Source organism: Salmo salar, chromosome ssa13, assembly GCF_905237065.1.
Source record: "Salmo salar chromosome ssa13, Ssal_v3.1, whole genome shotgun sequence".
NCBI lineage: Eukaryota > Metazoa > Chordata > Actinopteri > Salmoniformes > Salmonidae > Salmo > Salmo salar.
The window spans coordinates 32,090,947-32,117,720 of NC_059454.1; the positions used below are offsets into that span (position 1 = coordinate 32,090,947).

General features: G+C 42.3%; 1 protein-coding gene across 1 annotated transcript; it reads right to left on the minus strand.

Annotated features, from left to right (window-relative positions):
- Window positions 1–19,278: 19,278 nt before the first annotated feature.
- On the minus strand, window positions 19,279–21,510 carry LOC106566893 (E3 ubiquitin/ISG15 ligase TRIM25). The gene has a single exon (XM_014135448.2). The coding sequence runs from the start codon at window positions 21,408–21,410 to the stop codon at window positions 19,785–19,787; it is 1,626 nt and encodes a 541-aa protein (XP_013990923.1). The 5' UTR covers window positions 21,411–21,510; the 3' UTR covers window positions 19,279–19,784.
- Between the last annotated feature and the right edge of the window lie 5,264 nt (window positions 21,511–26,774).

Here is a 26,774-nt window from a genome sequence, read left to right on the forward strand (position 1 = left end):
GTTAGCTTACTAGTGAGTGAAGAGATTAAGAGCTGAGTTTAGAGGTGGGACAAAGAGCAACCGACGTCACTGAGGACAGCTGGTGTCCCCAAACTGTCTGGAGACAACTGAGGAGACGGCCATGGAGGATGGGCACAGGCTGCCGAGACACACAGAAAGATAACACAGCATGGATTGCACTTAAAGACACACAACAAACACACAGACACACACAAACACTCTCTCTCGAACCCCGTTGGCTGTGCTCAATGTGCATGGCGGACGCTGGCGGTAATGCGAGGGCTTCCTACAGCACTGAGCCGAGAGAGTGTCACATGTAACAGCCAGACAATAGAACGCAACAAAGCGCAACCCCAAATTACACCCAGGCGAAAATTACCCCCTTTTCCTCCAGTCTCCCGTGTCTCTCACACAGAAAATAACCTCCATCAGTACGCAGATCGTATGTAATTTTCTAGCTGGATAGCTATGTACCGCGGCGGCAGAGTGGACTGACTGCATGCACACATTCAGTCTTAATGCAGGGAAACAACAGCACTGTAGTTGGAGCAGACAGAACCGGGAGGAAAAGACAGGGATATTAACAGAACATCAAGCTGTGATTACCCAGGCATCCACATCTTCAACACGCTAGTAAGGTCAGAGATTGAGAGAGTGAGGGAAGGGAAGAGAGAGAGAGAGAGAGAGGCAGATGGAGAGACTGAGTGAGAGGATGGGGGGCGGGTGGTGAGCGAAAAAGGAAGCAAAGAAAAGGAAAAGAGAGCAGCTCTGTTGATCATTGAGAGGCAGAGCGGGTAAAGGAGGGGGTTATTGAGAGGCAGAGCCGGTAAAGGAGGGGGTTATTGAGAGGCAGAGCGGGTAAAGGAGGGGGTTATTGAGAGGCAGAGCGGGTAAAGGAGGGGGTTATTGAGAGGCAGAGCGGGTAAAGGAGGGGGTTATTGAGAGGCAGAGCCGGTAAAGGAGGGGGTTATTGAGAGGCAGAGCCGGTAAAGGAGGGGGTTATTGAGAGGCAGAGCGGGTAAAGGAGGGGGTTATTGAGAGGTAGAGCAGGTAAAGGAGGGGGTTATTGAGAGGCAGAGCCGGTAAAGGAGGGGGTTATTGAGAGGCAGAGCCGGTAAAGGAGGGGGTTATTGAGAGGCAGAGCGGGTAAAGGAGGGTGTTATTGAGAGGCAGAGCGGGTAAAGGAGGGGTTATTGAGAGGCAGAGCGGGTAAAGGAGGGGGGCTATTGAGAGGCAGAGCCGATTAAGGAGATGGTTATTGAGAGGCAGAGCCGGTAAAAGAGGGGGTTATTGAGAGGCAGAGCAGGTAAAGGAGGAATTATTGAGAGGCAGAGTGGGTAAAGGAGGGGGTTATTGAGAGACAGAGCGGGCAAAGGAGGGGGTTATTGAGAGGCAGAGTGGGTAAAGGAGGGGGTTATTGAGAGGCAGAGCGGGTAAAGGAGGGGGTTATTGAGAGGCAGAGCCGGTAAATGAGGGGGTTATTGAGAGGCAGAGCCGGTAAAGGTTGGGGGTTATTGAGAGGCAGAGTGGGTAAAGGAGGGTGTTATTGAGAGGCAGAGCAGGTAAAGGAGGGGATATTGAGAGGCAGAGTGGGTAAAGGAGGGGGTCATTGAGAGGCAGAGCGCGTAAAGGAGGGGGTTATTGATAGGCAGAGTGGGTAAAGGAGGGGGATATTGAGAGGTAGAGCGGGTAAAGGAGGGGGTCATTGAGAGGCAGAGTGGGTAATGGAGGAGGCATTGAGAGGCAGAGCAGGTAATGGAGGGGGTCATTGAGAGGCAGGGCCGATAAAGGAGGGGGTCAAGCGAGAAGCAGAGAGATGATTCGTCATCATTATAAAGGTCGCTTATTGGTCAATTTAAAAAACACAGAACTGGTGTGTAAAATAGGCTGCAGGATGGGAGGGGTGGTAATTTGATTTCATAAAGAGTGCTGCTGGTGTGAAAAAGCTAAAGTTTGGCTGAGAATGCCTCAGAGCTGCATGGAAGCTAGACAGTACAGAGAGCCAAGGAGAGGATGGTTTCCACTGTCTGAGATAGAGGCTGTGGGCTAGGGTCACAGAAGTCAACCAGGGGCCAAAGTTTATAGAGCTTTCAGTGTACTGTTCTTCAAACAGGGTTCCTAATCAAGCCAGCACGTGCTTAGAAACACAATGCATTTACCTAGCTTGTGTCATTGCTAAGTGCTTAACCTGCCCTTTCCTGTGTGTGACGGTCTGTGACACGATTTAAAGACCCCTCAAGTCTCCAGTCGGCAGTAGGTGTGTCTGTTTCATTATAGCTTCTCCTCTCCCCTCCAGACTCACAGCCAATCAGCCAGCCAGCCCAGCAGTAAAGATGACCGCAGCTCCAGTCTAAATTACAGGCATTACAATCACAGTAGAATCGCCTTCAGGACTGGGCGACAGCAGAGCTGAGGAACGCACTGCTCCACCAGAGGAGAGGGGCATTAGCTCTGAAACACTGCTGCTGTGTTACACTCTTACTGTCTGCAAGTCTTATTCACGCCTTAGTCATGTTGTCGAGTAAGATCTACTCCTAGCCTACATATCTAGCCATGCACATGTCACACTATATAATATATTATACAGTAATTAGTCACAATGTGATGGGTTTTAGTGCACAATCTCAATGGGTAGTTACAGCAAGTTGCTAAGGAACAGCATCTTCTCTATAGCTTACTCACAAACATACAATCTGACAGCCTTACACCTGGACACGCAGACACACCATCACTAATATTAATGAGTGAAACCCTGAACGAGCCAATGGACCAGCAGCACTGTGGTAGTGCTATAACGCTGGACTTACAGTGGGGGAAAAAAGTATTTGATCCCCTGCTGATTTTGTACGTTTGCCCACTGACAAAGAAAGGATCAGTCTATAATTTTAATGGTAGGTTTATTTGAACAGTGAGAGACAGAATAACAACAAAAATATCCAGAAAAACGAATGTCAAAAATGTTATGAAATTATTTGCATTTTAATGAGGGAAATAAGTATTTGACCCCCTCTCAATCAGAAAGATTTCTGGCTCCCAGGTGTCTTTTATACAGGTAATGAGCTGAGATTAGGAGCACACCCTTAATAAAGGGAGTGCTCCTAACCGCAGCTTGTTACCTGTAAAAAAGACACCTGTCCACAGAAGCAATCAATCAATCAGATTCCAAACTCTCCACCATGGCCAAGACCAAAGAGCTCTCCAAGGATGTCAGGGACAAGGTTGTAGGCTACAAGACCATCGCCAAGCAGCTTGATGAGAAGGTGACAACATTTGGTGCGATTATTCGCAAATGGAAGAAACACAAAAGAACTGTCAATATCCCTCGGCCTGGGGCTCCATGCAAGATCTCACCTCGTGGAGTTGCAATGATCATGAGAATGGTGAGGAATCAGCCCAGAACTACACGGGAGGATCTTGTCAATGATCTCAAGGCAGCTGGGACCATAGTCACCAAGAAAACAATTGGTAACACACTACGCCGGGAAGGACTGAAATCCTGCAGTGCCCGCAAGGTCCCCCTGCTCAAGAATACATATACATGCCCGTCTGAAGTTTGCCAATGAACATCTGAATGACTCAGAGGACAACTGGTGAAAGTGTTGTGGTCAGATGAGACCAAAATGGAGCTCTTTGACATCAACTCAACTCGCCGTGTTTGGAGGAGGAGGAATGCTGCCTATGACACCAAGAACACCATCTCCACCGTCAAACATGGAGGTGGAAACATTATGCTTTGGGGGTGTTTTTCTGCTAAGGGGACAGGACAACTTCACCGCATCAAAGGGACGATGGACAGGGCCATGTACCGTCAAATCTTGGATGAGAACCTCCTTCCCTCAGCCAGGGCATTGAAAATGGGTCGTGGATGGGTCTTCCAGCATGACAATGACCCAAAACACACGGCCAAGGCAACAAAGGAGTGGCTCAAGAAGAAGCACATTAAGGTCCTGGAGTGGCCTAGCCAGTCTCCAGACCTTAATCCCATAGAAAATCTGTGGAGGGAGCTGAAGGTTTGAGTTGCCAAACGTCAGCCTCGAAACCTTAATGACTTGGAGAAGATCTGCAAAGAGGAGTGGGACAAAATCCCTCCTGAGATGTGTGCAAACCTGGTGGCCAACTACAAGAAACGTCTGACCTCTGTGATTGCCAACAAAGGTTTTCCCACCAAGTACTAAGTCATGCTTTGCAGAGGGGTCAAATACTTATTTCCCTCATTAAAATGCAAATCATTTTATAAGATTTTTGACATGCGTTTTTATGGATTTTTTTGTTGTTATTCTGTCTCTCACTGTTCAAATAAACCTACTATTAAAATTATAGACTGATTATTTCTTTGTCAGTGGGCAAACGTACAAAATCAGCAGGGGATCAAATACTTTTTCCTCACTGTAATCCCCTTTTCTCCCTGACCACACACAGACCTTGTCATTTTTTTTCTTCATCCTCTTTAATTCGCCGCAGAGACAAAGGCAATCTGATGGGTTCTCTCCTTCACTGCAGAGCCTCCTCTGGGGATCTGGAGCCGGCAGATAATACTCAGCCAAGCATGAATTACAGAGATAAGTCTTGAAATGAGGCTTGCTGGGCGTTGGTTTTCTCATAAATAAGGCCGTCCACGCCTCGTTATCTGTTGGGCTGCAACTCAGTAAACAGGCCGGATGGGATGGATGCAGGGAAACAGGCCGGCCCAGGCACGCTGAGAGACAGACTGATTCTAGAACCATGTGGTGGTACTGAAACTGAAGACCAGACCTAATGAATGAGAGGAAAATGATGAGGAACACAAAGCAGAACTAGGCTTACACAGAACCTAAAGAACCAGACAGACAACCTGTTATCAATGGTGAGATGAGAGATATAGGCTAGCTTTACTCAAATCAATTATGCACAATGCAAATACAATACTATGTATATGAATCATGTGGCTATTGAACACAGACCGAGCTAGAATAGAGACACTTGTTGTTGTAACAGACTACTGAATCAGAGCATTGTGACAGCTGAATTCCTCATTGCCCTCATCTAGTTTACATGCAGTATCTCAGCATCACAGTGCAGTACAGTTATTATAACACATGAAAATAGCGCCACTCACTCTAACTCATAAACACACACAACCCCCTGCGCTGTCTTCCCGTGCTGAGTTTCCATCCGATAGCAGCAGTCTCAGCCCTGCTTGGGTTCCCTCCCTCTGCTCCTCTGTTTATTTACTCTGATGTATTTATTTAATACATAGCTCCCAGCTATGCAATAAATTAGCAGTTAATAATCAAACTGATTACCCAGAGTGGGAACTGTCTGGGGAGAAGGAGAATATGGGCCACTGGCTTTCCTCTCCTCTCATCTCTTCTACCATTAATAACTCTACAGCACTGATCCTTGGTGGAAAACCCCTCCAGTTCTTCTTATTCAAGGGGAGCCCAGCTGTCCTGGCAGCAAGGATGTGAAATAACAAGGAGCAAAGGAGAGGGGCACTCATACACACATATTTCAAACTCATATTAACACGCACACATACAAAATATAGGCCTAGACTCATATACTGTATGTAAACAAATCAAAAACACCCACAAATGATTTCAAATACCTTTCACATCCTCCAATAAGATGATGTCTCATTATGCATCTTTCAGACCACGGTTATCAGTCAAATCCATTATTACTGACTGAACAAAACACAGACAGTATGGCCAATAGCGTTGGGCGGTATCCATATGTTCATACTGTCATACCGTTTCTGTACCATACCTGGGTATACGGTATTACCGGAAATACACACAAGTGGCTCTATGTAACTGTTTTTACAAAAATTGACGCACAAAACAATTTAAGCAACAGGGATCTTGATGTCTCTGCTGTAACCAAGAAGCTTGATCTTGACATTTACCCACTTAGCTAGCAAGTTAGCAAACCAAATGTATAGCTGGAGCCCAGAGCTGGATATCAGTTATTTGACACATCTTTGATGTCTTAAAGTTATACTTAACTTATAGTTAGTTATAAGCAGTGGCGTAGCACACACCCCCGGAAGGCGGGGGTGCCCCCAACCCAAAACATTTTTCTCCCGAACCACCCCAGTATACAGTATTAACTGTATATCGCCAAGGCTACTGGCCACAGTCTGGTCACATGTTAAACTAAACAGACACACAGATACATAATCACACACAGTGATCTGTCTGTACTCTTTGTTTTAGATCACCTGATGCAGCTTTATCCAACTGACTAATTCTCTTTCACTCCACGAGTTCCTCCTGCACATCTCTGAGGGGAGAGCACTGAGCAGCGGATGGGTTGCTTGCCGTGGTGCGCCTGTTCAGAGTGTGAGGGATAAAATCTCTCTCTTCCCTCCACCTGCTGTTACGTCTGCAATTACTGGCATTCTGGTCTGCTTGTGAGAGGCAGCTAGCGGAGCCTTAATAGCTTTACATGCAGAAAGATGTCAGCTCTGAGATTACAATTACCGATAGAGCTGGGTTATCTGTGCAAGCCCTGTTTACTCTACTGTTCACTCTCTCCGCACAGCCCCGATTACTGCTGCTACTACTATCTCTCTGATAAACCAGAGAGAGAAAGAGAGAGATGGAGAGGGGGAGAGAGGGAGAGGGAGAGAGAGAGAGATGGAGAGGGGGAGAGAGAGGGAGAGAGAGCGGGAGAGAGAAAATTAGATAGAGAAAGAGTACAGTACCAGACAAGAGTGCAAAGGGTAGGTATTAATTGAATCACCCTACAACACAAAGCAAAAAAATACAAATATACTATCTAACTTTGAAGTTCTGTAGCATCCATACTGAGCAGTCCATCAGAAAGTAGTTTGTGAATGAACAGAATTGTAGTGATTGTGCTTCAGAGGGCTGCATGGGATAGCCCTCAATACAGAGCATCTGAAGACATGATAACGTGGCTCTGTCTGACATCTCAGAGAAGAACCCAGGGCTACCCAATATTTCACACGTGACTGGTCAGGACAACGAAAGGACAGCCAAAAGTGTCACCTGGGACTTTTTCCAGTGGACGTCCCCTCATTCTGGTCTGATCAATTTCATATTAACCCTCAAGCTGCACATTGTTAAACTATTGCATCACAGAAGACAGCTAACTCTTCACTGCTCTGCTCCTCTCAGCCGTTTGCTTCAATCATTAACAAGGGTTTTATATGAAAGCGAGCAAAAAAGCGTAAACACTAACAATATAGCTGGATTTGTATGCATCTGAGCCACAGTAATGAAGCATGCTGCCATATGCCTAAGTAGAGTGGATCTTTCTAGAAGGGCTGAGCACACAGCTGTTGCAATTTCGAGGAAACCCAATAAAGGGATGTAGTCTGAGTGTGTAAGACGCTAGTTTTAGAGACAATTGGCTCCACATTGAGGAAATGTGAGTAATGTAAACGGAAACGTAAGAATTTCCAATCAAACTAAACATCTGTTGGATCACACAGCAGCTTGCCACTTTAAATCCCCTATCCATCTTCACTAGAGGAGAGCTTACTATGATCACAGTAGTGCAGTGTACCACTCTACCATTCATATTCTAATGGAGGTAAATGGCTTAGGCTGCTGCGGACTGAAATCCTTATGAAAATGTGAGCGATTAGGGCCTATTAGATTATCTGGGGTGATATCATAACATTTGTCTCTAGCTTTCCTAGGAGAGGGAAATTACACACTTACAGTACAGTAGGGTAGGTAGAGGAGTAGCCTACTGTAGGTCTTCATGCAGCACAAAGATGGACCCAGAGCTGGGATACAGAAGACTTCTACTGCCATCCAGTGTTGAGATGAGGAAGTGTCTTAAGGACATCTTGGCTGGCTGGGATAAGGAGCACTGCCTGAAGTTAACCTTGTCATACATTGACAAAATCAGCAGGTTAACTAGATGCTAATGTCGTGGTAACAAAGTTCACAGCCACTAAAATGACATTAATCTGAAAACATAAAAGAAATGCATCTGATACACTGAACCTGAATCTAGCCAAAAATGATTTGCTGTAAGAGAGGGGTAAGATATAGAGCCATACAAATACAGAGTGTTTACATGTGTTTTCATGTTGTATTTACTGAGGCTTCACTGTGATTAATGGAGTGAGTCACAATGTGCAAACAGCCCTGAGAAACCATAGATGACATTTGGTGTGAAACAGTATCAGAGGTGAAGCTGGGCGGCTGCTAATGAAATGAGCTTTTTAATTGTACAGAGCAGGGAGGGGGTATGCTAATGTGACTTATCACCTATTTCTGCCGACATACTGCAAAAGGGCATTAATACATTTTAAAATACAAAATCCCTTCAGCCCTTTTTCTTCCCTCTTTCTCTCTGAAATTAATCTTCTGAAGAATTAACAAGGACTATTCATAGGGCACAGAGCAGCAAGGGCCTTGGCAGGAGGAGAGAGGGATGAGGAGATGAAGAGGAGGAGGAGGTGGCGTCCAGCGGTTTAGTTGGATGAAGACAAAAGGCTGGAGCAAGGGGATGAAATAAAAGGAGGGACCTGACGCGCCGCTTCACATCCTCTAGTGATTTGGCTTTAAGTGACCCCGGCTGTCGCACGGCGCCAACCCCGAGAAAGACAAGAGAAACGCTTTTATCACCTTCCCTCTGCTAATAACATTGCTATTCTCTTACCCCGTTTGACAAAGGTCACAGGAGGGGCTGGACAATGAGCGTAATAGTGCGCTAATGAATTGACTTGATGCAGAGAGAGACCTTTGGAGAAATACCAGGGTTTGTCAGAGATAGTGAATCACTGAGACACAGGAGGGAAGGTATTGGTTAGACCAGCTGGTCCATGGTCAAATACTGAATCATCACTAACACCAACAATAGTCAACCCAGGAAATTAGCCTAGTAGTCAAATGATGCTTCATTACTTCCTTATCCTAATCATTGATTTTATGTGTACAGGCCCTTTAATCAGTAGCAGTTAGGGATGCAGAGTGGTGTGGTTATGGGTTGCCAGAACTCCAGTTTATGCTGCTCACTGACTGGATCTCTATGGAGCTGAGGCCATTCACAGTGACACTCAAGCCCATGCAGGGCCTAGGAAAGCAGGGCAGGGCTCCAGTTAATCCTGGATGAATACCCAACCACAGCATAGTGTCAAACCATAAAACCGGAATCTGAAGCTTAGCTTCCATCCCCTCAGTGACGTCTAGGGCGAGCCTACATCAACATCTCTACGGTAAAGCAAACTAAAAAGACCATTGGTACCGTATTCAATTAGGACACTCCATGCAAATAATGGCCCCTTTCACATTTGAGAAGGGTGATGGAGGATGGTCTACTAATACAGCTGCAGATCAACCAAGGTTAAGGGTCGACATGGTTACAATCACTGACATTAGTGTCCTGACTAATCAGGAGGCAGGGAGGGGAAGGCCTTGAGGGAGATGGGGGGGGGACTGCAATTACCAGTTACCCCTCCTCTCACATCAGAGGCCCGGGCTCCGGCGGCTCATTGAGCATTCCCCACACGCTTCCTCTCCACAGAATTTCTATTAGTGTCCGGCGTGTGTCTGAGCGAAGATAAGAGCCTCCACAACACGTCTCTTTGCAGGCTTACTGAAAGGGGCTACGTGTAAAACACACGCTCCCCTCCTATCTAAAGCCCCAAGAAACTCTCTGGGTTCAATTTACCGCTCACACACAAGATAACGCAGCCCTGTGGGTGATGAGTGAGGGAGGGGAGGGGTTAGGGGAGAAATACAATCCATCAAGAATTGGCAGAGAGGTGTGTGTGTGGGGGGGGGGGGGTTATTATTATGATGAAAATTATTAGTCCAATCAAAAACTAGCAATTTGAGCTCTGGGTCGTTCCACGAAAAGAGTGCCTCTTACATCCTTTTGATATTTTAAGTAGAAATTGTGCACCAATATTGCATTTTAAAAGCCAGTTATATTAAATGAAGTGCCCTTAAGAGAGAATTCAATAAATCTGGCTTGCTAAAGTGCCAAAATGCACTCTGTGACATCAAGGAAGATCTAAAGCCACTTTATTATTTATGTGATTTGTGAATCAATAACGCCTGTCCCTCATTTTAAGGACAACCCTGCAGTGTTGAGGAAGCTACTCTGAAAATATAGTTTACCAAGCTAACAATTACTTCACACTGGAAAAAGTTAAGCTGCAAGATTCATAAAGGATAGTGCTTGTGTCACTGCTAAAATGATAACGCATATTGTAAACTTTTCTATTAGTAGTATTTCCCAAGGATCTCAAAAAAGCCCGGGTGGTTCCACTCCACAAGAAGAGCAGTAAAACAAATGTAGGAAACTACAGGCCTGTGTCAATCCTAAGCACCTTATCCAAAGTTGTTGAGATATTGGTTTTTAATCAACTTGAGGGATGCCTTCTTGAGCACAAACTTCTTTATGAACTACAATCTGGCTTTAGAGCAGCTCATTCCACTGATACTTGCCTTATCCACATTTTTGACCACAGTAAGCAGGGAAGTGAGAAGGGGAACTATACAGGTATGGTCATGTTAGACTTGCAGAACGCTTTTGACACTGTGGACCATGATATTCTCCTGATGAAACTGAAATGCACGGGTCTAAATGATGTAGCAGGGAATTGGTTTAGGTCTTATCTGACCAACAGAACACAAGTATGTAATGTTGGTGATGTTCTGTCAGAGGCAAAATAAATATCCCGTGGAGTACCGCAGGGATCCATTTTAGGGCCTCTCTTATTTCTTATATATGTTAATGATATGCCAGATACAGTAAAGTGCTAACTCTTGCTTTATGCTGAGGATTCAGCCATACTGGTATCAGGGAAGGATAAAGTTTACATAGAGGAGACCCTGAGTAAAGAATTGAATTTTGTTGGAGATTGGTTGTCTGACAACAAATTGTCACTACATTTGGGAAAAACTTAATTGATTTTGTTTGGAACAAAATGTAGATTGCTTAGTGCTGTCAAGATAACGGTAAACTGTGCAGGCAAGGAGATTGAATCTAAAATAAGTCTATCTTATCTTGGTGTGTCCCTAGATCAATCCGTTTCTGGAGACCTGATTGCTGCTAAAATTCTTTCTAAAATGGCAAACAAATAGAATTTTTGTAACACTAGATATTTTAACATTAAAGTTAAGAAACTGCTTGTCTCAACATTTATTCAGTGTCATTTTGATTATGCCTGCTCTGCTTAGTATAGTGGGCTATCAAAAAAGCTGAAAAAGAGAATGCAGGTCATGCAAAATAATGTTATCAGGTATGTACTGAATGTCCCCCCTAGGACCCACATAGGGGTACAGGAGTTCTGGGAGGTGGGCTTGTTGCCTTTGGAGTCCAGAGTGGACCAACTTAAACAATCATATGTTTCACATCTTAAATGATTCTGTCCCAGGTTACATGAAAAACCACATTGATATGGTCTATAACCAACACAGTCACAATACCAGAGCTAGTGCTGTCTTGTAAAATCCCAAGTAGGTAACAGTACTGCGAGGAGTACGTTTTTCCATATAGGCATTTGCCTATGGAATAGCCTTCCATTGGAGATCAAGCAAATAAAAATGTAAAATAGCTTTAAAAAGCAGGCAAAGTTTTTCATTTGGACAAGGTTGTCTAAGTAAGAGAAACCACTCCACTGCCCCTTGTGCCCCCTACTGCTGGTCAGGTGTATTTATTTGAAGGATCAGTATGATGTGCAATTACTAGGTTGTTTTAATGTGAAATGAATATGGTTGATATTTAAGGTTAGGGCAAAGTGCAGTGAATAGTGCCACTTTTTAGGATGTCAATAAAAATGAATGTATTTATGCTTGTTTGTAATTTTGTCTTGTCTTTTAATCATTATGTGTTATTGTTTTTACCATCGAGGACCACTTTGGAAATAAGAGTTTTAATTAATACTTTCAAGTGATATCCTCTGGGTCCACATTGTGCATTTTGTTGTATATGTCTGTTGCCCAAAATAAATTCAATAAAAAAAGCTATACAAATATAGTTTATTTAGCTAAAGTTACTTTGAAAAAGTAGTTCACTACATCCAAACTACTTTGTGAAAAATGTGCAGTAGTGGAAAAAGTACCCAATTGTCATACTTGAGTAAAAGTAAAGATCCCTTCATAGAAAATGAATCAAGTAAAAGTGAAAGTCACCCAGTAAAATACTACTTGAGTAAAAGTCAAAGTTTTTGGTTTAAAATATACTTTAGTATCAAAAGTAAATGTAATTGCTCAAATATACTTAAGTACAAAAGTAAAAATAAAAGTATAAATTAAAATTCTTAATATTAAGCAAACCAGACCGCACCATTTTCTTGTTTTTTTTATTTACTGTACGTATAACCAGGGGCACACTCCAACACTCAGACGTCATTTACAAATAAAGCATGTTTGTTTTGTGAGTCTGCCAGATCATAGGCAGTAGGGATGACCAGGGAAGTTCTCTTGATAAGTGCGTGAATTTGACAATTGTCCTGCTCAGTATTCAAAATGTAACGACTAATTTTGGGTGTCAGGGAAAATGAATGGAGTAAAAAGTACATAATTTTCTTTAGGAATGTAGTGAAGTAAAAGTTGTCAAAAATATAAATAGTAAAGTAAAACTACATAAGTAGAACTTTAAAGTATTTTTACCTAAGTACTTTACACCACTGAAAATGTGCATACGTAAATCTGAAATGTCATAGACCACAAATTGCTAGACAGATCACTTTATGGGTCAAATGGTAACAGCAGTGCTTGACTTGGGCAGGAGCTCACCAGAGCTGAGTACCGGCACCTCAAATGTTCTACTGCTTGAGCTCCTGTTCCTCTTTTAGAATACTATCTAAAAAATATTGTGGAGCTCCTACCCCTAAATACTGTATAAACAGTACTGGCACCCAAAAAGAGTACCGGCAACTATTTTAGTCCAAGTCAAACACTGGTTAACCGAATGTGTAATTTAGCCTATTAAACACAAAAAATATGTTTAAAGTGAAAATTAAGCGGGTCTGATGCTGAAAAATAACGAACATGATTGCCTACTTCAATTATATTTTATATTTTATAAAAAGTAGTGTGTAGTTCCAGTAGTTAGCTAGACCACTACATGGCAAGAAAGTAATTAACTACTGAAAACTCTACCTAGATTTGACTTTTGTTCAACTGCCATCATGGGGTGGATATCATCCTGATAACATGGTCTTTAACCCATTAGATATTAATAAAGCAAACTATAAATATAACGATTGTGTTGATCCAGATATACATTTCCTGAAATTTACCAGCAATAAGTATATTACTTGTGATGACTATAATGTTAAGCAATTTAACAACCTGTATAGTAGTTTAACTCATTTCAAGACAAGCTTATTTTCTACCTTCCACTTAAACGGTCGCAGTCTTCCTAAAAATCATGACCAACTTGTTCATTATCTGTCTTCTCTCAGTCATGAATTTTCCATTGTTGCCCTTTCAGAAACATGGTTGACTGAAGAGACAACCATGCTTTATGACATGTCTCCTTACAATACTGTTCACCACTGTAGAACATCCAGAGTGGGAGGAGGAGTATCCATTTTTGTTCATAAACATTTTTGATTATTTGTAATAGAGGACCTCACAGTTACACCTGATAACATTGATGTTGAATCTCTTTTCATAGAAATTCCATCCTGTAAAATTTTTGGGTGGTAAAAAAAGGGGTAATTGTATGCATCTATCGGCCACCCAATTCTGACATTGGTAGTTTCATTGATATCCTTGCATCAACCTTGGATTTAATGAATAATGAAGATAAAATGAGTTTTCTATTGTGTGATTACAACATCAATTTATTTAAAAGTGAGAACCACTCAATGACATCTGACTTTTTGAATACTTTATCCTCCAGCTATCTGTATCCCCTCATCTATAAGTAGACAAGAGTGACCAGTTCATCTGACACCCTTATTGATCATATTTCTACCAATTCTTTGAATAATGTGGCTAACACAGGTTTGCGTTATATTGACATTTCTGATCACTTTCCAATTTTCCAGTTCTCTTTGGCAGCTGGAAATGAACAGATGGGAATGATTAGTAGCATTAAACATAGAATATTTAACAAAAGTAATTGTGAGAGCTTGTTTATAATCAGGCCGATGCGGATTCTGCTTACCAGACTTTTCTCACATCTTTCAACTGTGTATTTCACCACTGCTTTCCCTTAGTTAAACCACAGCAGAAGGGTTCTGGAAATCTTGGTTTACAACCGGACTCAAAAAATCCTCAGTTTTAAAAAAAAGTTGTATAAAAAGTGTATCACAAATCCCTTTCCCTTGATTTCTGCAAAATACAAATTGTATAACAAGACATTTACTCACCTACTTTGGATATCTAAAAATGTATATTTTAACAACAAATTCCAAGGATCCTTAAATAATATAAAGTCAACTTGGAAAATCATCAATCAACTGTTGAATAAGAAAAAGGCATCTACAGCTATTCCATCTCAATATATTGTTGGAAATAAGACCTACTGTAAAGTGATCCTGATGTTATTTCATGTGAATTTAATAACTTTTTTGTGAGTGTGGGTTCCACTTTGTCAAAGAAAACTTAGAACACTGATGGAAATCCCTTTGATTACATTAAGGGACATTTCCCTTCTCTGCTTCAGTTTGATCCTCCTGATGTAATGGATGTGATGGAGGTAATCGGTAATTTAAAGATATCAGCAGCAGGTCATGATGAGAAAGGTGCCTCTTTGGTGAAATCAGTGTCTTCCTCGATTACTGAGCCTCTAACGTATATATATCTTCACCAAATCTATGCAAACTAGTATTGTTCCTAAAGATTAGAACATTTCCAAAGTTATCCCCCTCTATAAATCTGGGAATCCAAGATCTTTTACAAATTATTGCCCAATATCTGTACCATGTTTTTCTAAAATCCTAGAAAAGTTAGTGTATAAGAGAATGTTGAAACATTTAAATCAACACTGTATTCTTTATGAGCACCAATATGGTTTTCGTAAAAACTACTCCATAGATATGTCTCTTTTGGAACTTGTGGATAAAATCCTTAAAGCCCTTAACAACAATGAATACGCTCTTGGCATCTTTTTAGATTTATCCAAAGCTTTTGACACGGTTGATCATGGAATAGTACTTTCTAAATTGCATTATTACGGTTTTCATGATTATACATATAATTGGTTATTTAGTTATGTTTATGATAGAGAACAATGTGTTTATGCAAATGGCTATGCATCTACCAGGACGAAGATATCCTGTGGTGTGTCAGGGTTGTATGATTGGACCTGTGTTATTCCAAATCTATATCAATGACCTTGCTGCTGTGTCTCCTACCGTACTTCCCATTCTCTTTACTGATGATACCAATTAGATTTTATCACACAAGAATTTTGATTCACTAATTAATGAAGCCAACTCAGTTATGGCTAAATTCTCTGAATGGTTCCAGATAAACAAATTATCTTAAAATGTTAAAAAAATCTAACTTTATTGTATTCATTCATCCCACTAAGATCATATTCATTTTGTCTGCAGCAAAGTTATGAAATCTGTTGGTATCATCAGAAAGATTAGTGGTTTGGTTCATCAGGCTTGAGTCCTAACTCTATACTATAGCATAATTTACCCAAATCTCATTTACTGAAATATTCTCTGGGCCAGTACATAGGCCTCCTACCTACATAAATTACTCATCATACAAAATACATTTGAAAGGCTAGCCACCTCCTCTAATTACCTGGCTCCATCTGCACCTTTGTTTAAGAAACTCAATATCTTGTCTATTCACTACATTAATGTACGCCAATTATGCACTGTCATCTACAAATACTCATACCTCCCAGACAGTTTACCTAAACCCTTCAATGGATTGTTCATTCTGAACTCCATCTATATAACACAAGACTGCAATAACCTTCACCCTCCCCACTGCCGCACCTCACATAGTCAATTCTCAGATACAGAGGTACCATGCTCTGGAATTCTTATCTTCGCCTCATCATCCTTCAATAACTTCAAGCGAAGACTGGGGTTCAAATTGATGAACCAAACTACCCAATAATCTCCTCCATAATCAAACATGTTTTTTCTTGTTTACTGAGTATATATTATGTACAATTAATAAATTATAATTAATGTGCTTTTTTAAAATTGATTGAACAACCTTTTTTTTGTACTTATATTTGTGGTGTGGTTTTCATAAGCCCTTATGGGCTTCTAACCTCACCTGCACACTGTTTTTACCAGGTTTTTTAGCTGTACTGTTTTGTCTTTCACTTATATTCTTTGGCGCGAATAAATAAAAAATATAACCAATAAAACCAATCTACTGCAAAATGTAGTTAAATGACTTGTTGAAATACATGTAGTTCACTACTCCCCAACACCGCAACCCTGTTACATGAACTGAACTCTTGTTTAATATGGTGAAACTATTCCTTTTTATTTATTTATTTTTATTATTTTTTTACATTGAACATCTAATAGTCAAATCACAGTGCAAAAGCAGGTGAGCTGGTTCTAGTCTTTCTAGTATTTTAGTCAAAAGAATGCATTCCAGCCACAATCTAGTATTTCAAGATTGGAATATGGATCAACCTATAGTATGTACTGGAACAATATCCACTGTCACACCCCACAGCAATGCATTTGGGTGTAAACTGTGCTAGTCCAAACATTCCTCAAGGGGGCAGCAAATACAAATTTTTGTCACTAGAGGGTACTGTGTACAACGTTTTGGCCATGAGGTTGATCAGTAGGAAAGAAAGTCAAAGAAATGAAAGCTTATCAGCGATGCTGAGGTTTGATAAAGTTTTCCCTGGAAAAATACAGATAAGGATTCCTTAGTTTCAATGTTAGAGAATTTGTCCCATATGCATTACAGTGTTTTAAATGCCAAAGAATGGGACAGGTAGCTGCTCAGTGTAAAGGAAAGAAAATATGTGTCAAATGTGGAGGGGAACATGATTATTGTGAATGTGTAAGCAATGTGAAGGTTAAGTGCTGTAATTGTGGGGGAAAGCACAGTACCGCATTTGGTGGATGCCAGGTGCAGACAGAGGTTCAGAGAGAGAAGAGAAAGACAGAAAAATAAGTAGAGAGGTGGAGAGACAGAGAGATAGAGAAAGACGTAGAGAGAAAAAGGATCAGTCATGATGTATCATATGCAGAGACTGTAAAACAGATTGGTAGAACTACAGTGTGGACTGATGGAGCCTACATGGATGTTACTGTAGTAAGTGGATCTACTGTACTTTTGGGGGTCATACATGTGGGCTGTCAAAGGACACTTTGATCATGAATAAAGTTGACTTCATAGCTTTTATTGGTAAGGTTATCAATCCGATTGGAGTTGTGGAAAGCAGAAATGCCAGTTTGAAGTTTATTGTGGAGACGGCAAAATAGACATTGGAGGTAACAGATGTTACTGTTGAAATGGTTGTTGACATGGGGTGGCGTGTTTCAGCATGGTATAAACAAAGTTGAATGGTTTATGGGTGGTTGGGGAGTATTTTTAGGGGAGGGTGAGGTATAAGTTAATAGGGATTTATTTGTTTATTTTAATTTTTAATGGTAGTACAGAATTGGACAGATCATAATTGATTGTACATGCCAGCACAGTAGGTGCGGCGTGCACCTGAAACTTTTGTGTGCAGACCGCCATGATATCAAAGAAGAAGAAGAAGAACGGCTGGAAAAGCAGGTTGGTCGGGAAGAGAGAAGCAATGTCATAATCGCGTGTCATCAACTGCTCCATCATAAGGAAAAATGTCTGCTTTGCTTTTCGGGAAATCATTAGTGAGGATGTGGAAATTTAGTCAACCATAGAATAAAAACAATCATATTTTATTGTGGTAGGTTCTCTACATTGTAGCCGCATTAGCACAATCAATCAACTGTCCCTTTACTAAGAGATTATTTTTTGCTTGCATTAAGTCATGTATTAAAGTTAGTGTGAGAAATGTTTTTTAAAACCAGTTTGTCAAGGTCCATCTATTGTTCTTGAAGAGGCACCAGTCTGCTAAGCTATCTTTCCCCTCCTTGCCACTCCTTGTCATGTTAAAGAACCTTCCCATATGACACAGAGTACAAGGACTGGAATGTTATCTAAATAGACAGTAGCTAGGCGGCAGGTAGCCTAGTGGTTAGAGCGTTGGGCCAGTAGATCGAATCCCCGAGTAAAAATCTGTCATTCTGCCCCTGAACAAGGCAGTTAACCCACTGTTATAGGCCGTCATTGTAAATAAGAATTTGTTCTTAACTGACTTGCCTTGTTAAATGAAAAAAAATAGGCTACTATGGGAGCACAGCTTTTGAAACAACTGTCAAACTATTTAGACAATCCTATCAGCCAATCAGGGCTGTGTATGTAAATATCTTCAAATGTGTTTCCTAACACCCACATGATGAGACTGACCATTTCAAAAGCCAAAGGAGGCTCAGAGACACACATTATTTTCATTAAATAAGCACACACTGGGATTTATTTGACATACAGTGATGATTTGAAAAAATAATGGGGGCTTTAAAAAACAGGTACACAAATATAATCTGCTTAAATAGAAAGTGCATCAACAATAATTCAAACACAATACCACTACATCAATAAACATGTATTTAGTGATGGAGAATACCATTTGCATAGTTTTAGAGCTTTTGCCAAAAATGATCTTTGGTGTCTGGTTACAACAGAACATTGCCTTAAACTAAAATGAACTGTGGACCTGTCACGACTTCCGCCGAGGTCGGTTCCTCTCCTTGTTCGGGCGGCGTTCGGCGGTCGACGTCACCGGTCTTCTAGCCATCGCCGATCCACCTTTCATTTTCCATTTGTTTTGTCTTTATTTTCTACACACCTGGTTTTCATTCTCCAATTCCATGTTCATGTATTTAACCCTCTGTTTCCCCCATGTTTGTTGTGTGTGATTATTTCTATGTTCAGTTCGGTTCATGATGGCTGGTTTTTCCACGGGTGCTGTGTTCACTCGTGCGTTATGTTTACCGTTTATTGTTGGTCAAGTGTATTGTTACCTTGTGCCTTTATTTTGAGTAAAGTATGTTGCTCACTCATTCTGCTCTCCTGCGCCTGACTTCCTGCACCAGCTACACCCACCTTCTGACAGAACCTACATCCTGTTGCTCATTTTTATTTATACAGGTTAAATCTTTCGTAGCATTAGCTCCTGATAGTAGGTTGTTGGACCAATGCACAAGTTTGTGTGCATGTAGGATGCAAAGACATGGAATTTTGACAACAGACAAATGACTGCATATCAGATTTAGCAATACAAGCCTTGAATCAAAGACAAAAATTCAGCAAAGCACAATAGCAGTATAACTGTTTATTCTGTACATTATGATTCCAAAGTGGACTGATTTTCTAATAAAATTACAACGCACACATTTCTTGTCATGTTGTCAACAACTGTCAAATTTGAAAATAAAGTAGCTGATATTCACATGTACTATGGCACATTATTTTTGCACTATATCAGCTCTAAAAAAACTCAATAACATAACACCACATAGATCTGGCTATTTACTAAATTTACCCATGCAACAAATTCAATCAGAACATTCCTTTCATTGTGAATAACAAGATACATCTATACTGACGATGTCTAATGATGTACTGTGGAGCAACTAAAGGACTAGCATGGACAACATTTTTGAATATTCATAGATATATTCAAACAGAGATTTAGATTGACCTATTTTACCCATATATTTATCCGTAATAATCATAATAACAAATAAGGTATTTCTTTGGTTAGTCAGTAGCAAAGGCATTTCAAGCCCAGGTGGACATACTAAGGGGGAGGCTGAGGGAGGGTTACACTCCACTCTGTAGCGTGATCCAGGACTGTGCTCTGGTGGAGTGGATGCTGAACGCAGGGTACACAGGCTCTCTGAACACAGCTCTGAACGTGTGCAGATGTTCCCGACAGTCCTTGGTGCTGTGGAAGATCAGTGTTCCCCCCTCATAGTCCAGAGCCACCTCCACCCTCAGCGGCTGATTGGCCATCTCCGCCAGCGCCACGTTTGAGGAGGCATGGCATGCCGTCAGCTTCTTGTTCTTCCACTGCAAACGCCAGGAGACCTGGTTATGCCCCAGCCGGCTGTGGTCACCCCTCCTGGGCATGCTCTTGTAGCACAAGCCCACTGACCACATGCTCTGGTCGCCCATCTCCACCACCCAGATGTGCTCCCCGCTGGTGATGCTCTGGGAGCACAGGACCTGGGGCGCAGTACTGAACCTCTCTGGGTTATCAGCGTAGGCCTGCTTGGTACCGCTGTACTTGACTGTCCGCAGGTCGTTGGAGAGCAGCAGGCTGGTGTGGGCCGTGCTGAGGTTAAAGGTCAGCTCCAGAGGGTTTAACAGGACGTGGAGAGACTGGAGGAGCCGAGCCATCTCTGCCCTGAAGTCCTCCATCCTCAGGCTGGCCTGGAGCCGCTTGGGGTTCAGAGGGACCTTGCTGGGCACTCTGGCCACGGTGCCCGTCACGACCTCCCTGAGCTGGGGCTCAATTAGCAGGAACCTGTTGATGAACAGACACTTCTCTGTCTCTGTGAGGACCTCAGTGGTGCGCTGGTGGGCCTCCATCAGCTGCTGCTGCTGTTCTTCTAGAAGCCCGAGGCCATTCTGCCAGCTCTCCCTACGATGGCTTCTCTCCTTTTCCAGCAGCAGGCTCATCCTGTCCTTGTACCTGCTCACCAGGCCGGCCATGCTGTCCATCAAAGCCACAGACTTGGACAGCAGCTTGTCTCCCACAGCCTCAGAGGTGCTCTGGTCCTCAGCAGCCCTCTGTAGCAGGGTCTCGGTCAGCTGCAGCCTGGTGGCCACCGCCTTGCTCTGAATCTCCAGGACCCGCCTCATTTCCTCCTCGGCTGCCTCGAACGCCAGGACATCATGATTCTGGTGGGTGCCCTCAATGAAGCAGTTGGCGCAGAGAGAGGTCATGTCGCTGGCGCAGTAGTACTCCAGCAGGCGTCCGTGGATGGCACAACCTCTCTGGCCCAGCTGAGTCTGGGGCTCTACCAAGTCATGGCTCCTGAAGGACTCCCTCTCAGAGTGGTGCTGCAGGTGCCTGGCACACAGGGACGCCTCACACTTTAGGCAGGTCTTAATGGCCAGTGTCTCTATGTCCAGGCAGTGGTCACAGCGCACCTTCAGCGGCTCTCTCTTCAGGTGGTCCGCTGGCGCAACGGCCCTGTAGCCTTCTATGATGCCGCAGAGCTTGAAGTTCCTTTGCAGGGTCTCTGTACCGCCGTACTCTTCTCTGCACTCAGGGCATTGAGGCGAGCTCTTCTCTCCACCGCTGACATCTGTAGCCTTCTGAATGCAGGCCAAGCAGTAGTTATGGCCACAGGGCAGATACACGGGATCCGTGTAGAGCTGCAGGCAGATAGGGCAGCTGAGCTCATGTTCTAACAGCTCCTTTGGTTTAGACAGAGACATGGTCCTTCCTTATTCAGTTTAATTCTCCACACTGGACTCACAACACACTGAAGAGACAGAGGGAATGAGAGCAAGTCAAGGAAGTAACATTTGACATTTGCTGGCAAAGCAAAGTTGAAATGTGTGCTGAGCAACATTCCGAGAGGTGATTGTCCCCAAGATTTCTGCCATAGGGGCAGTCCTTGACAGTAAGCTGCCTGTACACATCGTTATTAAAATATGTTAACCAAAAGTCTTAAAAAAAATATAACTCAGTCACAATGATTGAAACCGCTCTGTCACATTGAGGAAACTGCAAGGTGAGATGGGGCAAGTCAGTATTGTACATACTGTGTAAACACGTGTCCCATCATACTGTGTTTACTGTAAACACCTCACTCTAAATGTCTCCCAGCTCTTGGAAAAATGGGTGTTTTGTTTTATGTTTGTACAGAAGTTACAAGGTTTAATTGAGGTCGATAAGAAGAGGTCTCTATTTTTTGTTTATTTATTTAGCACGCTAAAAATAAGCTAACAGAAAATTCAGTGCAGGGTTTAAGACTAAACAGGGGAAGGAAAAAAAGGTCAAAAAGCCCAGCAAGTTCAAGTTTGTTTATTTGTCATATACACATGACATACAGGGGCTTGTCAGTTGGCCCTCCTGGTGGCCCTCCTGGTGGTCATGAAAAATGACATACATCATTACAAAAAACATATGGCCTAGATAACAAACAACAAACAGACTGATGAAACAAATTAAACATTAGGCCTATCTTTTTTAGTATATTCATATCATGGAATTGTGCATGTTTCTGCACAAAATAACAAAAGTAAACAATAAACAGACTAGTTTTCATGCATTGAATCTTGAATGTTGACAGTATGTCAGGGAGAGAATAAAAAATACATTCCAGGCCACTATCCATCCACCCATCCACTACTTATCCACTGTTAGAGGGACTTTGGCGTCCTCTGCTGGATGTCTGGACCAAACTCCTGGTAATAAGCTGGGCTTTGAAGTGGCACCACAGGTACCAAACTCCTGGTAATAAGCCAGGCTTTGAAGTGGCACCACAGGTACCAAACTCCTGGTAATAAGCTGGGCTTTGAAGTGGCACCACAGGTACCAAACTCCTGGTAATAAGCCGGGCTTTGAAGTGGCACCACAGGTACCAAACTCCTGGTAATAACCTGGGATTTGAAGTGGCACCACAGGTACCAAACTCCTGGTAATAAGCCGGGCTTTGAAGTGGCACCACAGGTACCAAACTCCTGGTAATAAGCCGGGCTTTGAAGTGGCACCACAGGTACCAAACTCCTGGTAATAAGCCGGGCTTTGAAGTGGCACCACAGGTACCAAACTCCTGGTAATAAGCCGGGCTTTGAAGTGGCACCACAGGTACCAAACTCCTGGTAATAAGCCGGGCTTTGAAGTGGCACCACAGGTACCAAACTCCTGGTAATAAGCCGGGCTTTGAAGTGGCACCACAGGTACCAAACTCCTGGTAATAAGCCGGGCTTTGAAGTGGCACCACAGGTACCAAACTCCTGGTAATAAGCTGGGCTTTGAAGTGGCACCACTTTCTTTATTCATTTCATTGCACCCTTTTCTCCAAAATGAGAGAAAGAGAGAGAGAGAGAGAGAGAGAGAGAGAGAGAGAGAGAGAGAGAGAGAGAAATTTGTCGGAAATCCTTGGAAAGAATCAGTAATGCCTGCATATTTTTGGGGTTTATAAACTTTATCCCTAAAAGTGGATTCTAAAGCCCCCATCTTGGAACAGTAAAGTAACAGATGTTATTTCTAACATTAAAAGGGATTTTACAAAAGCCAACTTCAAGTTCCTCAAATGTGGAACATATCCCACAGCTATTCAAGCAACGTCAATTATAAAGAACACACCACTTTTATTCCTACTACCTGTACATACTGATACTGTACATACTGTTTTCTATACAGTAGTTTACTTAACACAGTACTACCTTTTAGGCCTATTTCTATCAAACATCTATCTACATTTCCTAAGGTATCACGAGAAAGCAGCCAAACTTTTAGATATGTTAAGGAGACAATGAGATTTCAGTAGTTCAGAAACACAGACAATATAGCTTATTTACTGCAACTGTCTGTTATCCAAGCCATGCCCATTCCTGCTCTAACCATAACATTAGTGGATACCCCTCTGACCCTGACCTGTGTCCAAATCTATATCACCTCTACCCCTGCTGCACCCGCTCAGCATACCCAAACTTTAGACGTGCAGCCCCCTTCCCCCTCAAAGCCTGCCCACAGGAAGTGTCTCTTTACTGGAGGAAATGGAGGCCAGATGTGGGGGTGTCCCACAGCTTTGGGCAGTGGGGTGAACAGTGCCTGTGTGACAGGAGGGAGGGCATAGTGTCCCTGTTGGAATTTGTGCAATTCATCACTTTGTTAGCTTCTATTGTTTGGGATTGGTTCGAGTGTTATTTAAAAGTATCTGGCATGTGGAAAACAAACAATAATTGAACGTGCAATAGAGTTTTGCTTCAAGGCTGCCAACGTTTCACACGCAAAATATTGCAAGAATAATTGAAATCTCCCTATGTTGAGTCATATCTTACTCACCACCTTCCACAATATATATTAAATAGGGAATCTGACTGCAAAATGAGTTCTCAGGAATTGAGATATCAAAGCAGTGTGTTTGCAGTCATCATTACATCTTAGTGGGTTACACTTTGGAGATCTCTGCTTTATGACAGCTCATTTCTTTTGTTGAATTAGATGTAGACTGAGGTCACAGCTAAAGTATTAGACATTCCTGTGGATGTCAGCCATGCTATGATATAGACATGTTCCCTCACACACAACAGTTTCACGGTGTCCTACTCTGATACGCTAGCTGTGAGCCGCTTCAGTCCATTTCTAAGTAGATTTAGCACAACTGGTGGGTTCAGAACTATTTCCAGTCAAGTTGTCTTTTCCAGCATTTTTGGTTTTGATGGTCACAGTTTTGATGTCTTTTCATTGTTTGGTGTGTTGACCACTGCAAAGAAAAGAGAGAGAGAGAGTAAAAAAGAGAAAATAGTGGCCGAAACATTATGTCACATCCCTGACGAGGAAATGAAATGTGCAACATCAATCAGGCAGAGTAGAGATCAAAGAGCGCCCCACACTCCATCTGGTTCTGTTTGGAGAGACTTTTCTCTCCCTGCCTCTCTCCTTCATTCGTTCCCTTTTTCCTTCTCTGAGCGTGGGTCCTTCTTGTTTTTCCTGTCAGGCATTCCTCCATGTTACAGAGACAATGACATAGTGACACGCGAGAGGACGATATCTGCCTGTTCTTAAACACCTCTCCTTTTATATCTGAACTGAAGATGATTCACTGTTGCTCTGATTGAATAAAGGTATCAGGTATAGTCATGCCCTGTCATCACATCTATATATCAAATGATGAAGTAATGTTTGTGTTACTGGGATGTTGGTGTATATATGCATGTCTGTCTATGCATGTGGTGCATGTGTGTGTGTGTGTGTGTGTCGTGTGTGCGTGTGTGTGTGTAAGGGCATATATGTGTGCGTGTGCATATGTGCGAGGGTGTGTATATAACCTCATCATGGGATAATATATTTTGCCGTCTCTCTCAGTGGAAATATTTAGGCTAAGTCCTCGTTTGAGCGTGCAGTTCAAACAGAAGAAGGCAGAGATTTCTTCCCTTTTCCAGACGTCGGCTATCTCCGGGGGGAGGGGGGGGGGGGGGGGGCTTCCATACAACACAGGCCATTGTGAGCATGCTTGGCCCCTCTCTAGAAATGTGCTGTGTATATGTGTGTTTATATCAACCCTGATATCAATTTTCCATTATTCCATTAGCTCTGAGATATTTATTTTTACGGTGAGGGTGTTCAATGGGATTGTAATTTATAAATAGTTTGATCATTCACAGGCGTCGTGATGACTCCGGAAAGGACACACAAGCTGATTTGTTTAAAGAGCTATATTTAAAATTGACCTTTACATTCCTGAATGTTATACACAACATAATGAATGCATTCTGCCTCCTAACAACGCACCCAATTGTCCAGATGCTGTGCATCTACACCCTTTGAAGGTAATGTTGTTTGTTATACTAGGCTTATACATTGACCAGTGTTGGGTATACATTCAGGAGGTCAATTTCCTGACGACACCAATGGAATTATTTAAAATCCACAGCCTTTACCGCCCATCTGGGCTGGACAGTGGAAGTCTGACATGTTAATGATATATTTATAGGTAAGACAGTAGTAAGTGACTTTTGTTTGTTTATTGTAAGTACCTTGACAAGAAGTCTCTTTCTGCAGAATTCCACATTTCTTCAGAGAACAACCCAAACCTCATACTAAATGCATTCAATTGATTTAATGTCCAAACATTGCATCTGTAGTGCGACACAATTCAATATTCCTGATGTATATTAAGTGCACTTTTAAGTTGGAGGGCGTTCATTGAACTGTTTTGGACTGATGCATGTTCGAATCTAATCTCTGAAAGTCAAACAATAGATTTTGTTCTTTGTTGTGGATGTCTGCCATATTTGAGAACCTACTGATGGTGGTAGAACTGAAGGCTGTGTTCTTGTTCTGGCACAGTGGATGAAACAAAGGTTCCCAGAGGCACGCCTTGGATTCAGAACCTCTCATTCTATCCTTTGCTTGAGCTAATTTTGCTATTAGACTTCACTGCTACTCTGGTATGCCAGTTTCCCCTTTAGCCTACTGCTCAGAACACTGCGCCAAGACTCCAGTAAAATAAAACCAATCTGAAAACACTGTCTCTGATGCTTGTTCTGATTTACGAAACGAATGAAACTGTGGAACTGAATCCAGTGAAACTGTGCATTTGTTGTATATTTCATCCAGGGTATGGGCAGATGATTTGGTTATGTAGGCTACAGATGAAAGATAACAATAACCTAGTACCATAGTATCTATCCACCTAAAACTACTGAAACTGCAGAGTCTTTAATTATTCGAAGAAAACTGGGCACACTGATGAGGAGTTATAGTATATCATGTAAGCAGAATATTGTCTTGATTTCAAACGGTAAAGGGAAGCACTTTTGAAGCCTCTCTCTTTTGACTTTCAAGTATTTCCTACGTTCCAAAATCCAAAAGAATTGATGATGGTGTTGAGTTGTGGAGACTTTAGAAGGGAAAACGGTGTGGGGGAGGGGAACGACTTGTTTTGAAAGAAATCTGGAACCTATAAACTTGGACAACTTCTACGAGGAAAAAAAACGCCAGAATATCCCCATCTGATTGGTCAACCCACGTGCCTTTGTCTCCGCCTCATCCCTTTACCCTTACCAATCACCAAACGCATTCTCTTCCTGTTATGCTTGGCCTGGCTGTGCCTTAGAACCCAG